The 16,379-nt window shown below is 30.1% G+C and overlaps 1 protein-coding gene across 1 annotated transcript; it reads left to right on the top strand.

The window, feature by feature from the left end:
* Positions 1–407: 407 nt before the first annotated feature.
* Positions 408–4,611, top strand: LOC149889101 (uncharacterized). The gene is made up of 2 exons (XM_090088188.1): positions 408–1,866; positions 2,032–4,611. The coding sequence occupies exons 1-2, from the start codon at positions 1,659–1,661 to the stop codon at positions 2,826–2,828; spliced, it is 1,005 nt and encodes a 334-aa protein (XP_089944314.1). The 5' UTR covers positions 408–1,658; the 3' UTR covers positions 2,829–4,611.
* Positions 4,612–16,379: the final 11,768 nt, after the last annotated feature.

Here is a 16,379-nt window from a genome sequence, read left to right as displayed (position 1 = left end):
GTATAAGGAGGTCTCGAATTATTAGGTGATAAAGTTCGTTTGGTTTGAGTTTAAATATCAGACTTTGAGTTTTATTACAAAACTTCTTATTTAAGTAAGCTTTTGTCACATTTTTGAATACTTAAACAGAACTAAGATACTTATATTTGAATTAAATTAAAATAATAAAAGTAATGTCTAAAGCGGTTGTACAAACGATTATAGACGACGCTCAAATTGATATTAATGCACGTCCTTGCCGTATTTTTGCAAAACTTCAGGATGGAAATGCAGGTGACCACTGCTTACAGATGAATCAAGAAGTCACGTGTAATGGAGAAATAAACGATAAGTTTTCCGAATTTAAAGTTTATCCAGGCTTCATCAGTGCTGAAAAGAGTTTGCTCACCATATAAAAAGAGATAAGTTTAACAACGTTAAGCATCTATTTCAATTGAACCTTTTTTTATGAAAACTCTTGATAATTTTTATCCAATAACTTTTGTTGACCTTAACTTTTATTCCCCTTAAGTCGATTTAATAGACTTTCCTTTTATAAAAATAGCATCAGCAGCATTTTTTATAACATTATTAGAATTTACAGGCCTGTCTACTTTTCTTTTATAATATCTGTAGATATGCAGTGTTATACAAACCAAGACCAATTCAAAAAGTTGCAAGTTGACACATGTTGTCAACTAGCTCCGCGATCATTGTGCCAGCTAATCCCAAAAACATTTTGCTCACAAAATGGCATATAAGGGCAATTCCACCGTTACTTGCAGGACATTTTAATTTTGCTCAAAAAATGGCATGTAAGGGCGATTCCACCGTTACTTACGGGACATTTCAATTTTCTTAATGCCAATCTTTTAGTTATATATTTTTTATCTTAAAAGATAAGATGTTCATACAGGTATGTATCATCCCGAAATCATTTAATTGTTCAAATGTATATTTTAAACTCTTTCAACTATGAATTGTTTTGGAACAATGTTTCTTTATAAGGTGTATTACTTACGGGACTTAAAAAAACATTACGTTAAACTTGTTAATTTTATTTGGATACTTCAAGCAAATTATTTAATCTATGTAAACGAGCTTCTCAAAATAAATCTAGTAGTCTTCATTCTATATAAATTAATTAATAGAAACTTTTATCAATTTATATAAGCATTAAAAATCAAATTAGTTAGCGTTACTTACGGGGACAGAAATAAACGTTACTTACGGGACATAGCTTATTAATAACCATAACAAACAGATTTTTTAACATGAAAAGTTAAAGAACTATCAAATAATTTCTATATATCAGTAATAAATTACACAGGCATATATATGTATATTAGAGTGTCCCAGAAATGCGCGGAAATTTTTTTTTTTTTTTAAATAGTTGATGTCTCACCCTCTGAAAAGTGTCTCTTGGGTACAATAATTAAATTGGTGAAGTTACAGCTCATTTGAACAAGTTTGAGAGGTCCCCCAAGGGCTTTTAAAAATTTTACTATCGAGTTAATTCAAAATCCATATCAATAATCAAAATCCATATCAACAATATGCACAAAATGAGTGAAATAAAGCTAGAAATGCAAACTAGTTTAATTATCTCACTGCTGACATTAATTAGAGTTTAAAATATTATTAACAATTACCTATAGAATGATAATCTTTATTAGAGAATGCAAAAAATGTATATTTTTGACCAACTCGCTATTTTAAACAAAAGTTTAGAAACAAATTTTACTTTTACTTATTATTATTTGCTGCAGTGCTATTGTCACATGACTAAGTGGCCATTTTGTTTTCTTTTATTTTTAGTAAACACAATTTGCTCATGTTTTATTGTATATAAATTGGTGAAAAAAACAAGAAATACAGCAACAATTTGTAAGTTTGTTAGATATTGTACTAATAATATAACAATGATGTAATCATTTTTTAACTGTATTCTCCAAATATTTCTAAAATATGTTAAAATATTTAAATACAATATTAAACTACTTATACTTAATAACACTTATACTGTCATTGGTACTTGTATCATTTTTTTAGGGTATGACAATAACAACATATGGCTTATCGGCTTTCCAAAAGAAACCATCTCAGGTGCTCGCCTCCCTTCAGGCCAAGATGTCATGAAAAATTTTGTATTCTATCACCTTGTACAGAAGCTAAACATTAATAAAGCTGCACAACAAGTGCACGAGCAACTGCTCCCATTTTGGGTAAAACCAAGACTGCCTGTACGACAAAAACATCACATAATACAGAAAATTAAAGATCTGTATGCTGACCAAGCTCGTTTTATGAAGCATCGTAAGAGAAATAACTCTACCGATCAAATGAACCAAAAAGAATACACAAATAAGTTCAGTCAACTTTTTGACATCAGCCATGCCAACTCTGAACAGTTGATAAAAACTGATGAAGACAGACAGTTATTGAAATTACAGCAACAATTAAGAACGGGATCGATTAGGTCTGTGAACAAAAAACTTATGGTTAAAGAAAAACGAGCTGCTAAACGTCAAAAACAATTTATAAGGGATGTCGATAATGCAGCAAAATATGCTTTATCAAATATTGTTTACGTAGACGGAGTGGATAATCATCAACAGCAGAGTCAGCTGCAGACCAACAACTGGACAGTGCAACACATTCAACAACACCATCCGTTTGCCATGATTCTAATGAAGATGATAAATCTGATGAAGAATTTCTTGTACAAACAGCATGCTCAAGTAAAACAAATTCTACAACACAACGCAGACATTGCAGAGACATTATATCTCCCAAAGTTGCAGCTGTACTGGATAGGACAAATACCAGCATTAGAAAGTCAACTATGATTCTTGCATCGGCATTCAACGAAGCTGGTGTTCCGATATCAGAGACAATATTTTCCAAGAGTACAATTCATAGACATTGTCAGCGCCGTCGTCAACAAGCTGCAGCTCTTATAAAAGAAAATTATTTTCCCTCAAAAATCCATTGTTCATTGGGATGGGAAACTTTTGACCGATGTTACTGGTGTGGTCAACGTAGATCGGTAACCTGTCCTGCTCTCATCACTTGTTGATGGCACTACAAAACTTCTTGGAGTTCCAAAGGTAGCATCTGGATCAGGACGAGCAGCTGCTGATGCAGTTCATCAGCATATAAAATCTTGGAAGTGTGAATCAATGGTTATTGGCATGTGCTTTGACAAGACAGCTTCCAATACTGGAAAACTCAATGGAGCTTGCACTCTTCTAGAAAAAGCCATGGGACGTAATTTATTATGGATTGCTTGCCGTCATCATATGTTTGAAGTGCTGCTTGCCGATGTATTCAATGTTTGTCTTGGACCATCCACTGGACCAGAAATTTTATTTTTCAAAAGGTTTCGTGAAAAACGGACAGAAATGAATCACACACCAGAAGCCAGATCAACCCCTTTGATAATTGTTTCAGATGAAATTAAAGCATTCATCAAATGTCAACTTCAGGTCAGACATTCACGAGATGACTATTTAGAGCTTCTATTTCTTGCTGCACAAATGGTTGGGCTGCAGGTTGATGTAGCCATTCGCAAACCTGGTGCACTGCACAGGGCACGATGGATGGCAAAAGCCATCTACGCATTAAAAATTGAACTATTATTCACCGTAAATAAAACCATTTTTAACTTAACAGCTCGAGAATTACAAGGTATTCAACGTTTAAATCGGTTTATCATTCGTGTTTATCTTCAGTCATGGTTTTCATGCAGGCTCACTGCTGATGCACCTGTGAATGATATTTTGTTGATACAGCGTTTGCATGACTACGAAGATGCAGTTTTGGTTCGACTGGATTAAAAATGATGCTGCGTCATTCTTGGTACATGAGTCCAGAATTGGCAACTCTTGCTCTTTTTTCATTTCTCCTGTCTGACAAAGAAAAGACTGATCTTGTCCGCACAATACAAGCAGATCGAGGCCCACATCTGATGAAAACACTACCACAAAGTTTTGACAATATTGATGCCAGTTTTCTTGATGTACCTGTTGAAAACTGGTCAGGTACTCCTTCTTTCCAAGTTGCAGCAGTGTTTGTAAGGAATCTGGTTTGCATCAATGACTCTGCAGAACAGGGAGTAGCGTTGGTACAACATTTCAATGAAACCATCACCAAAGACGAAAAGCAGAAACAATTTTTGCTTCAAGTAGTTGAACAGCATAGAAAAAACTTTGCAGAATATAATCGTGAACTGCTAGCTAAAATTTGAATTATTTGCATAATCTACATAAATGCTTATTAATTACTATTCAAGCGAACTGAAATTCAATCAAATCTTGTTTTTCAATCATTTTTGACCTAATTTTTGAAATTAAAAATAAAAAGGCATTGCAGATTTATATATTTTTTCACAATTATATATTTTGTTTCATTTGTATAAACAAATCATAAAACATTTATAATCAAATCATATAACACTGTATCAAAAATTGGTAGCGAACGATCAAACACCAAAATCGGAAGTTTTCGACCTCTTGGGGGACCTCTAAACATTGTCCAAATGGGCTAAAATTTGGCAGGTAAACTACTGTTACCATACAGACATATTTAATGGGGTGAGACATCAACATTTTAAAACTTCATATTTTTGGGACACCCTAATGTATATAGACATATATTTCTAAATATTACATCTGTATATTACATATTACATATGTCTAGACATGTAACATATATTTATGAAAAAACTTTGTGTGTTCAATATTCATCATAATCATCAAGAAAGATAATTTGTCATCTATTTTTTTTCGTTGCATATACTTCTTCACTCCAATTTTGGGATTAGCTGTAGTATTTTAAAAAAATGATTAAAAATAAGTAAAACTAAAGTCTAAAGTCTAAACTAAAGTCTAAAGTCTAAACTAAAGTCTAAAGTCTAAACTAAAGTCTAAAGTCTAAAGTCTATATTTTATGTGCATCCTAATTTTATACATTTTATAAAAATTCAAAAAACTAATTAGCGAAATACATAAAAACCTGCATTTCCATTAAATTTGTTTTTTTTTTTTTTTTTTGCAACTTTGATTTTTGGAGTTGTTGTTTCTGACTCAGAGGAATATCATTTTGTTTTTAGGCAATCATCAAAAAAGGAAAAGTAATTAAAAGTGGAAATCCCTTTTACATAATTTGATTTCTGAAATATTTCTTGTAGATTTAGCTCACTGCTTCTTTGATGAATATGATCATATAAAAATTATAAAATTTGAAAATTTGGGTTAGTATTTAAAACTACGTGATAAAAATCTTCAGTATTGTTAATAATAGCCTTTTTGTTTAAAACCTGATTAGAAGGAATTCCTTTAACAACTGCTCCCAAGCTATCTATAGGTCCCTTTCCATGACTAGTTGCACTATAGTTCCATTTGATGGCAATCCAATATACTTTTTGGAGCTTTTGAGTACCTGCAATAATATATCTGTTCTTAAATTGGCTTGATGGACCATCTGTCCAAACTCTTAACTCAAAAACATCATTTGGTAGGCTTTGATTTATATTATCAAAATATTCTAATGATATTTCTTTATCATGAGTAGTACAATCACCAACAATTGCATGACAGTTTTTCGTATTTTGAAACCAAGTCACAGAAGTATAGATAGTTGCCTGCTGTTGGTTCCAGTGTGCATTTTAAACCTCATCTTGAGAAAAACATTTATAATTTTCTGCGTAATCCATTTGTTTCACTGCTATTCCACCTACCTCTTTTGTGCTGTTTTTTTCAGATTCTAAACTTTTGTGCTGTTGTCTTTTAATAAAACTGTGAGCTAGGCATCAATATGCACAGATGATCATACAAGTGCACTACTGAAGTGATTTGAACTAATTGGTTTATCCTTCCATTATCATCTTGCCACTGCTTCCACTGAACAATTTTTTGCTGAAGTATCACTATTACATTGCAATTAATACCTTTTTTTTGAAACCACATCCTTCGTGCTGATACTCACTAAACCAACATGCTGGTTCATCTGGGCATTGAAGGCAGTAGTCTGCAAATTTGTTAGAATAAACAGATATATTTGCACTGCAAACAGAAAGCTTTTTCAGTGAAAGAATTACATTTTGATGATAGATGCATCTGCATAAATTAGCTGGTGTTTGTTGATTAAGGAGAACATGTAATGGCCTTAAACTTGCAAATTTACTTCTATTAATCTTGATATTTTCATTTTATGTTATAAACGAGGCATGAGTCTCCTTTAGGCTCATGTACATGTGTTTTCTTTTAATATGCTCTTTATTGGCATTATTTCTGATAGCAACTCTATTTTTTATTCCAGGAGACATATGGCTAATATCATCATTTTCATAAAATTCAAAGACTTTTTGCTTGATTTCTTCATTTAAGAAAGTTAATCCTCTACACTCAATAGAACTTTCTACAATTTTGCAACTTAGTTCAACAGCTAATTTTGTAATAACAGCTTTTTGCTATGAGGGGCTATTAGGTAACATTGTTTTTACTTTATTTGCAGCTCTTGACAGAGAAGAACTTCTACTATATGGCTTCCTGTAGCAAATAGTTTCATTAATTTTATTTAAAGTTTCTTTTCTCCTCTTAGCTTTTTTTTCCCTTTCTTTAATCTTTCTTTCTGTATCAGCTTCATGCTTTTTATCATTTGACAACTTTCTGTATTCTGCCCTCTTTTTTTCTCTGTGTTTCTAAACATATTCTTTATTTTTTTCCCTTGCTAAAATAGGATTCAATCGTCTTCGTTTACTCTGTCTTTCTGCATTAGTTTTAGCCATTAAATTTTATTTTGGTCTGAAATGAAAATAAAGATTGTCGATAAGTTGTGTAAATGTTCAAAATACTTTCCATAAGATTTTCTATCCATTAAAATATAGTTTTGTAAATAGTTTGTTGTATTTTGAATTTTTTAATTATCAAAGTGTTTTGGATAAGTTTCTGACATTAAAGACAATGCAATGAGCAGTTACTTACGTGACATTGAGACGTTACTTACAGGACAAAATAAACATTGTCTGCAGGCGATAAGGAAATGCTTCAACTATCAGATTTATAGTTTTAAATATATAAAAAGTAGTTTATTGTGATTTTTGTAATCCTTTCCCTTATTGGATACTTTTTTTAAGCAAAAGCTTAATAAAATTTACATATTTGTAACTTACGGGATAGTCACATTGTTGGAAAAATAAAACAAGTATTATATATTGTTAAAATAAATGAAGCGTATTTAAGAAATCTGTACTTTTAAAATTCAAATATGAAGTATTAAATTTGTGGAAGTTAATTTTTAAAAAAAAAATCCTCTTAATGCTATACGCTTTAATCAATAGGCAGCTTATTTACAATTTATTTATAAAAATTAACGCACAGCTTTAAGTCGCAATTAAAAATACAAAACAAACACAAATAATGCTAACAAATCAAAATAAAGAATCTTCAAACGTAAAGTAACATAAATATGACTTGAGTTTTGACGATAATTGAAATTTATTTTTCTGAAAATAACTCACTTGAGTATCGCCCATAAATCAAGTTTTTAAAAAAACAAATGGCGTTTTGGTTTCCGTAACAAAAGTCACGAGGCTAAACTCCCTAACTTGGAATAACAATTGGCCAAAAATTATTAGATTTCAAGAATTATAGGATTTGTTTAGTTTTCGGTGAAACTGATAGTTTTTTTTATTTTTATTTCTTTTTTTCTATTTGAAATGAATATTCTTAACTATAATAGTTATACATAAAAAACATATAAAATAAAATATATATAAAATGTGATATATATAAAACATAACATAGATGAAATATAATAAAGATGATATAAATATATATAATATAAATTTATAATATATAGTATATAATATAAATAATATATAATATAATATATAGTATATAATATAAATTTATATAATGTAAATATATATAATATAAATATGTAAAAAATAAATATATATAATATTAATATATATAATGTAAATATATCTAATGTAACTATATATAATATAAATATATAACACTTCATAATATTTATAATGATTATTAAGTTTATTTAGCATTAGGTCGTTTTTTATTTATTTATTTGTATCTATTTTTCTAATTTACATTAAAATACGGTATGCAAAGGAAAAGTTTTTCAGCTCAACGGAATAATTAAGTATTGTAATTCAATCTGTCTTTTTAGTTAAGATGGGTTAAGATAGAAAACTTTGAAACGCGAACGGAATTCAGATTGCGCCTCATTATTCTCAATGAGTAGGCAGCATTTTTGATTTAGTTTCTAAAGATTACATAAAAAAACAGAAACTCAAAATAAACGTTTCACTTGTCATTGTTTTAATTGAAGTATAAAACGTCTGCATTTTTTTTTGATGAAAAATGTCGATAAAAAAGAAGGTCTCGAATAATTAGGTGAATAAATTCGTTTGGGTTGAGTGTAAATACAAGACTGAGTTTTATTATTAAAACTTCTCATTTAAGTAAACTTTTGTGACATATTTATATAATACCTAAAAAGAATTAATATATTTATATTTGAAAGAAATCAAAATAATAAGAGTGAATGTCTGAAGCGCTTGTGACTATAGTTTCTTAAAAATGATCTTAACTCACGTCCTTGCCGTATTTTCGCTAAACACCAGGAGGGAGATGCAGGCGATTACTGGTTACAAATGAATCAAGAAGTTACGTGTAATGGAGAAATAAACGATAAGTTTTCCGAATTTAAAGTTTATTTAGACTTCATCAGTGCTGAGAAGAAAACAGTTTGCGTGATTCAATCCACTGCAAACAACTTGGTTTTTGCCATTTCTGGAAACAAAATGTGCCCAAAAATGGCTAACGTTGGTTACAGTAATCCAAATCTAAATCTTAATATTGATTTTATCAATCCAGATACGCTCTTTGAACACGTTCCAGATAAATTAGATCCAAGTCATTATTCTTTCAGGTTGCATAATGATGAAAATAAAGTTATCGGTTTCAACGCAGATGGTGAAGCATTAACACCAGATAGTGTTATGATTTGGGACGAAAAAAGTTTGTTTAGTATTTGGCAATCCTAGGATTGGGTTCAGAATTTCAAGTAAGATTTTGTGGCTTAAAAATACTTTTAAAAATAATTTTGTTATGAGTTTAAAACAAGTTTTTGTTATAACTTCATTATGATTTCTAAGTAATCACAACATCATTGAAGTTGCACAAGTTCTGTGAAGTGAGGTAGGATAGAAAAGTCTGGAATCTAGTTTCAATATTAAACTGATTGAGAGCAATGAAATGATTAGAAAATTATTAAATGGTAATAAACTCCCATTGCTATAAGAATTAAATGAAAGCAAAGAGGTAAGTAAACTATGACCAAAAAAAAAAAGTTTTTGATAACTAGATTGCGATCTGTGTCATTCATTTTGATTTTTTATGGATGTATAAAGGTAGAAAAAGGTAGAAAAAGATACTCCTATTGTGTATTCTATTGACATTGAAGAGCTTGTAGCAATGGTACATCATCACAGAAGTCAAGGATAAAATGGTGTTGATATCAAACTAGGTTAAGATGTGGTGCAGGGATTCCTTAAAGTTACACTGTCAATAACCCAAAAACCAGAATTAAAAAGCATTAAATTTTCAGAGAAAATGAGCTAGTGTGACGGATATGCGTGCAAAGATTTTAAAGATTCAAGTGTCCACAAAACTATTATATTGGCCATTTTGCCTTCATTGAACGAAAAATACCATAATTTACGGTTAATGTTGGATAAGTTGAACATTTCATCCTTAGATTACACAGTATCTGAAGATCTAAAGGTTTTGCTTCAAATGGTTGAAAAACAAACTGCAACATAAAAGCACCCTTGTCCGTTTTGCATGTGATCATTTCCTGACTTTCAAAAAGCATTATAATTCAGAAGTTTTGTGTAGATTGTACGACCAATAAATGGCGCAAATTTAAAAAAAGCAAAAAAGGACACAAATGTTGTTAATTACCCTTTATTAACAGGCGAGAAAAATAAAAAAATACCAGAACTTGTAAATGTTCCTGGTCTACATATACTGCTAGGTGTTGTCGACAAAACTTTAAAAGAGATTGAAAAAATTTATTTGAAAACAAGGAGTGTAGGTTACAGTTTGTTAACCAATATCTGTCTAAGATAAATATCTGAAGAGTATCCTACCTAGGCCAGCATCGTTTGGAAGACAATGCTTGCAATAAGTTGCTTAAAAACATAGACAGCTTTGAACTGTTTTTTCAGGAGTCTAGCCTTGGAGTTTCCGCTGCCAAATACATTAAGGTAATTAGAAATTTTAAAAAAATAGTCCATGGTTGTTTTGGAAAATCATTAAGGTCCGCATATGTCAAAGATTTAGAGGAGTTTTCTACGAGCTATTAAAATCTAAGGGCTACAATTCCTTTAAAGGTACACATAGTTGAGCAACATATTATCAAATTCATTGACATGAAAGGCGGAGTCTCCAGTATGACAAATAGTTTTTAAATTTGATAAAAAAATAATTTATAATATTATTAATTAAATACTCTATTTCAACAGTTGAATCGTGAAATTTGCATAAGTTGTGACGAATATTAATAAATAAATATTTATAAATAAACTTGCATTTCTTTTGTACTTCTTATATTCTATAGGCTTAGGTTACTAGACCGAACAAGCTCTTGAATCCATTCATCAGGATTTCAATCAATTTTGACAAATGAGAAAAGTTGGAGAGCACAGCCCAAGCTATATAGAGGCGCTAAAAAACGTGGTTGTTGCTTACATCTACAAGAACTTTTAAAGTAGCTTTCTATTGGCAGGAATGTAGTTTGTAAAAAGTAAAAGATTGAACCTCCTATGAATACACGTTTAGAATGATTTTGAAATGTAAAATGTCAATTATAATTTAACCATAAAAAACAGAATTTTTTTTTTAAATGTAATTTAGATGTTTTTTAAGTGATTGTAGTAAACCCTACTTGACCCTAAAAGCCCTCCCCTAGGGTATGGTTCCTAAAACCCTTTTCATTTTTTGTTATTTTTATATTAAACTATATCAAAATTCATCGACAGATTTCAAATTATATCAAAAAAACTTTTTCGCATGAAAATTAAGACCATTTAAAGTTATTTCAGGGGGTAATTGGAGGTAACTTTATGATTTGCATGGTTATAAATCTTAAACAAAAAGAGATTTTTTGATGAAACTTGAAATCTGTCGATGAATTTTGATCTAGTTTATGATAGAACAAAAAAAAAAATTATGATTAAAGGAGACGTTTTTCTATAAAGGGGACAGTTAGGGGTCGGGGGGTAGTTGGTTTAGCTCCAACTACCCTAATTTTTTGCAAGTCATCCTCATTCGACACCAGTATCGACATACTAGAAATTTGAGTATGCTCCATGCTTCTAGTTACCTATCTTAAACAACAAAATTTTTGGGCACTCCCTTAAGATATGTGATTTCTCCACGCTGAAAAAGTTGTCGTTTACATTTTTTGAATGAGGAAATATTTTCTGATGATAATCAAAAAAAAAAAATTCCGGGGATGTGTTACAGGTCTTAGAGCATGTTCATATGCACCGTGGAGGTAACAATAACATAACGGAGAACTGAGTTCAGTGCGTATCAGCAAACTAGTCAGTACAAACAGGCTTAACAGTAATCTTGCCTCAGAGCAAACTAGCGTAACACCAAACTAGCGCTAATGCACTCTGGGGTCAGTTTTATTAAACTTTAGTCTTTGTAAAACTATGAATTTTGTAAAAAAGAAGCCATCATATCGCGAAATTATCTTTGAGATTAGAAACAAAATATTTTGGTATGAAATAATCTACTTTTTTTCAATAAAAAAGGAACAAAAGAATTCACTATTTCTTTTTTAACCACACCATTAATTTTTAATAGCGACAAAATTGTTTTACGTTTTCGAGAACAATATTTATATTTTTACACTAAGTAGGAGAATGTTCACATAAATACGTTTGTTTTATAACATCAATCCCAGGTGTTAGACCCAAAAGTTTGATGTTCAATGTTAATTCCGCCTATTGAGAATCTCGAAACAAAGTTGATGTTCTTGTTATTCAAATGAATTCATACGCAATCACTAGTCGTAACAGGAGATTTGCCAACTGGTGCTTGTTAAAGATATGTACCACTTCCAAGACACTGCAAAACAAAATAGTTGTGTTTTTCCACAAAAAAAAAAGTTACATTTTTTTAGGCTCAAATCTTTAAAAGTTGATGACATTGAAAGCAATGACAAATATCCTTTCCTAGCCAGGAAGGGCGTCTGTGTCAAGACTTTTACGTTTTAATACATCAAGATGCAATCAAAAGCTTTTTAAAAACCAGAATATAGAAATTCGTTTATTATTCAAAGTTATTGTTAAAATGCATTCTTTGCTTACATGTAAAATGAATACTGCTACAATCACATTCCCATACTTATGTATTATAACTCCTTGTTGAGGTAAAGTTCAATCATTTTGATATTGTATGATTTATTGGGCTTTGTAAAATTACTTCCGCAGAAATTTCTGATATCAAGATGGGGTTGCTTGGATAACATTTCTTCCTTGCTGCTGTTATGAAAAGATACAATGGATTTTTATTTGGACAATGTGAAGTTATACTGCACAATATAGAAACGGGTTTGAAGCATTTGATTCAAAATTAGTGCTGAAAATCATCAAAGATGGAAAAAGGATAATGATAAAAAAAAAGCAAACTTTATAAACTTGCAACAGCTGTAAGTTTATTAAGTTTGTTTTTCAATGCCATTCTGATGGTATTGATGAATGATGATTTACGAAATAATGTTAATTTAACAGCCTAGAATATTGGTCTGAGTTTATTAGATGTTATATAGAGTTACTTGATAATGGGAAAAAACAATGTCCATTCAGCGAAAGTGACTCTCGTTCACAGACCTTGTTTTTGATGCATATATGTAGAAACAACAACAACATATGTTGAATGATAACTGATCTCTTTAAAGCTTTTTGAGTTTCCATCTTTGATTTTTTCAAAAATCTTCCATAAGTTTCTGTTTGGAATAAATCCAGCGATTTGGATGGGCATTCAATAATTGGAGTAAATGTCCAGTTATGGAATGGCCATCTAAATTGCTTAAGTAATGTTAGCAAATTCTCTTAAACATACTTTTTACACATACCGCCGTCTGCTAAGGATCATTATCCTGCTGAAATGTCTAAACTAGTGCCATTTTAACTATTGTAAATAACATCTTTAAAAACTAAAATTATTTTATACTCTTCTTATTTAGTTTTTGTTAAATTTTGTTTCATGATTTCAACTTTTTTTATTTTATCAATGTTTAACATCGTGTTACGCATCTATTACTTGATAAAGAGCTAGCATTGAATCGGCAAATTTAACATGATAACATTTTTAGTGCTTTTCAAGCATTCTGAAATAGAATTGAAAAGTTGTTGATTACGAAGAATCTGAATTTTCATCACACTTTTTCGGAAAATTTTTTTAATTCCTTATTTTCTTTTCTACTTTCATCAGCATTTATTTCATAATATCAACTTTATTCTATTTCTACGGATTAATCATGAGCATTCGATAAGTTAAAAAAAAAAAAATTTAACTTGGCAAAATAACAAAAAAAAAACAACTGCTGTTTGACGAAATAATATTAAAAGATCTGAAATCTAACTCCATTGCGTAGTGTAACCTGTAGTATTCCAATCATGGTTTGTTATAAGAAAGAAAATTAAAAGAAAAAAGCTGCAAACTCATTTCGATGAGCTTGCACCTCATTTTTTTGACTTTCTAGAGATTAGTAAAAAACAGAAACTCAAACAAATATTTGTCTTGTCGATGTTTTTCGAAACCAAAAAAACTGAGCAAAATACTATCCTCGTCAACAAGCTTTACTCTTAGATATGCTTTGCTCTGTGATATGTTTTCCCCATTCTTTGAAAAGTACTGCTTGGACAAACTTTCCATTATTTAGCAAGTTTGAAGGTGATGGAACTGGTTTTCTGATTGCTTTTCCAATACTTTTAAATCTTTTGCTTAGAAAATCCTGCTTTTGTTTCAGTAATTCCAATTATTTGTACCTTTATAGCTTAAGGGAGACCTGGACTAGCTAGCTAAAGTTTTAGATTTTGAGCTCTGTGCATTTTTGGATGAACTTTTTTGAAGATATCAAACTGCAGTTCAAATGACTATGAATTTGGCAAGAATGTGCAAGTGCTAAACATTATAAAAAAAAAATATTGGTGGCCCAAAAAGGGCCTCAAAAACAAACAAAAAATTATGTACCAACTTACCCCGACCCGGGGTAAGCTATCTATTCTCTAATTTTAAGTTGGCTCACCATATAAAAAGAGACAAGTTTAACAACGTCTTTTTTTTATGGAAAGTCTTGATAATTTTTATCCAATAACTTTTTTTTTGATCTTAACTCGATTGAGTAGACTTTACTTTTATAAAAAGCGCATCAACTGCATTTTTTATAACATTTTTAGAATATACAGGCCTGTTTACTTTTCTTTTATAATTTCGCATGCCTTTAGATTTTCAATGTTATATAACTTTAGTGAATTTACGACCAATTAAAAAAGTTGTAAGTTGACAAATGTTGTCAACTAGTTCCGCGATCATTGTGCCAACTAACCCCAAAAGCTTTTTACTCACAAAATGGCTAATAAATCCCCAAAACCGCGAAATAATGAGAAACACAATATGTAACTGGTTAAGTGAACCATACAACAATTACATCTATTTGAATTTACTTGTAGCTAATGCTCTTGCTTTTTAAATTTGAAAAAGTAGTATAGTTACAAAAGTTACAAAATTAGTAAAAAAAAACACAAAATTTGATATAACTTCTATGCAAATGCGCTTATAGCCCTGATACTAGACTGAAAGATGAATTTGTTAAGTAGGAAAATTCTAAGTGAACTTTAGAAATTTTGGTGAAAAATTCCAAAGTTAAACGCAGTCAACTTACCCCTGTTGCCAACTAGCCCCGGTCTCCCCAACGGTGATTCCTTTTTTATGCCTATTTTTTTTTCTTTAATGCTATATTTTCTTTTTCAGACACTTAAACATTTATCTAAGCAACATCTTTGGACTCATTCATTTTGAATGCAGTAGTTTCAATACTTTTTTTTACGTTAACATTGAAAGCTAAAAAAAAATTATTTGTTTTTTAAACTTTGATTAAGGTGGCAAACCCCATTTCAAAACGTTTTGTTTGAACTTTTTTGAAATTTTTATGATTGAGATATATTTCAAACTTTGTAGAACATGATGGGACCTTTCTTTGTCATTTTTGGGTATAAAATGATCAAATTAAGCATATGAATAAGAGAGGTTCAGTTTTTTTAGCTAGCAACGGCTAGAGCAATCGTTTGCATAAGAATATTACTAAAGTTTGCACCTTAAGAGTAAATATACATCAACACATTTACTGAGAGAAAAAAAGTAAATAGCCTCCTATAAGCAATTTACAAAAGCAATTTACAAAAGTCTTATAGCAGTATACTGTAATCAATCTTATTAAGATTTATTTAAAAAGTGCTTTTTTATGTACAATTTATCACGAAAGTTAAAATTAGATATTCATCTGCGAAATCAATTCAAGAAGGTGGAATTTAAAAGGAAGTAACAAAATATAATTGGATAAAGAACAGTTAGAAGAACTTCGCCTTCTACGGAATCGGAGCATTTTTAATAATATTATGTTTTTGCTTCTTGATTTTCTCCTTATAAAGTTTTCTGCAAATTGAACAAAAATACTAGATATCTCTTGATTTATCCTTTTTCTCAGAAAGTTTGTTTTAAATATCTTAGAGGAGGTCTGGTAGCAGAAAAATTCTTCTCATTTTATAAATGCATATTTTGGACTATATTTAGAAGAACCTTTTCTGTAAAACTAAAAGTTGTTATGGCAAAGTTTTTCAATTTTAAATCAATTTTGAAGTCTGCTTGGGCTCCTTAGTTTTCATATCATTAGCTGAAATTTTCATATAATTTTTTTTAAACCTGATATTCTGAATGGCATTAAAAATAGTTTATAATTTACGAAGATGTTTTCTTCACAATTTAAACGCCTCAAAGCGAAATAGAGATAGATATTCAATATTTGAGCCGAGTTACCATTGACTTATTATTATTAATTTTTTTGTGTGCATGTTTATTTTAAATCAATTACAACAAAGATTAGTTTTAGCAATATAAATGCTTTTTCAAAGAAGTTTCTTTGAATTAAGGTTGACGACTTTAAATAATTTTGGTTTAAAACTGATTAAATAAAGCTAACGTTACTTTTTTGAATACGTTTTCTTAAGAAATTTACAGAACTTTTATTATATATGAAACTTTTAGCACTTAATATATGAAATTTTTTGACTTTTGGGC

This window comes from Hydra viridissima, unplaced genomic scaffold, assembly GCF_058129835.1.
Source record: "Hydra viridissima isolate aposymbiotic clone 2 unplaced genomic scaffold, HvirCarnegie_v1 scaffold_5, whole genome shotgun sequence".
In the NCBI taxonomy this organism is placed as follows: domain Eukaryota; kingdom Metazoa; phylum Cnidaria; class Hydrozoa; order Anthoathecata; family Hydridae; genus Hydra; species Hydra viridissima.
This window is presented reverse-complemented; position numbering and strand designations above follow the sequence as displayed.

Coding starts and splice junctions, on each gene's coding strand:
- LOC149889101 (XM_090088188.1), top strand. CDS start 1,659: ATGCAAAAAATGTATATTTTTGACCAACTCGCTATTTTAAACAAAAGT. Junction 1,867..2,031: donor AAGAAATACAGCAACAATTT/GTAAGTTTGTTA, acceptor TCATTTTTTTAG/GGTATGACAATAACAACATA.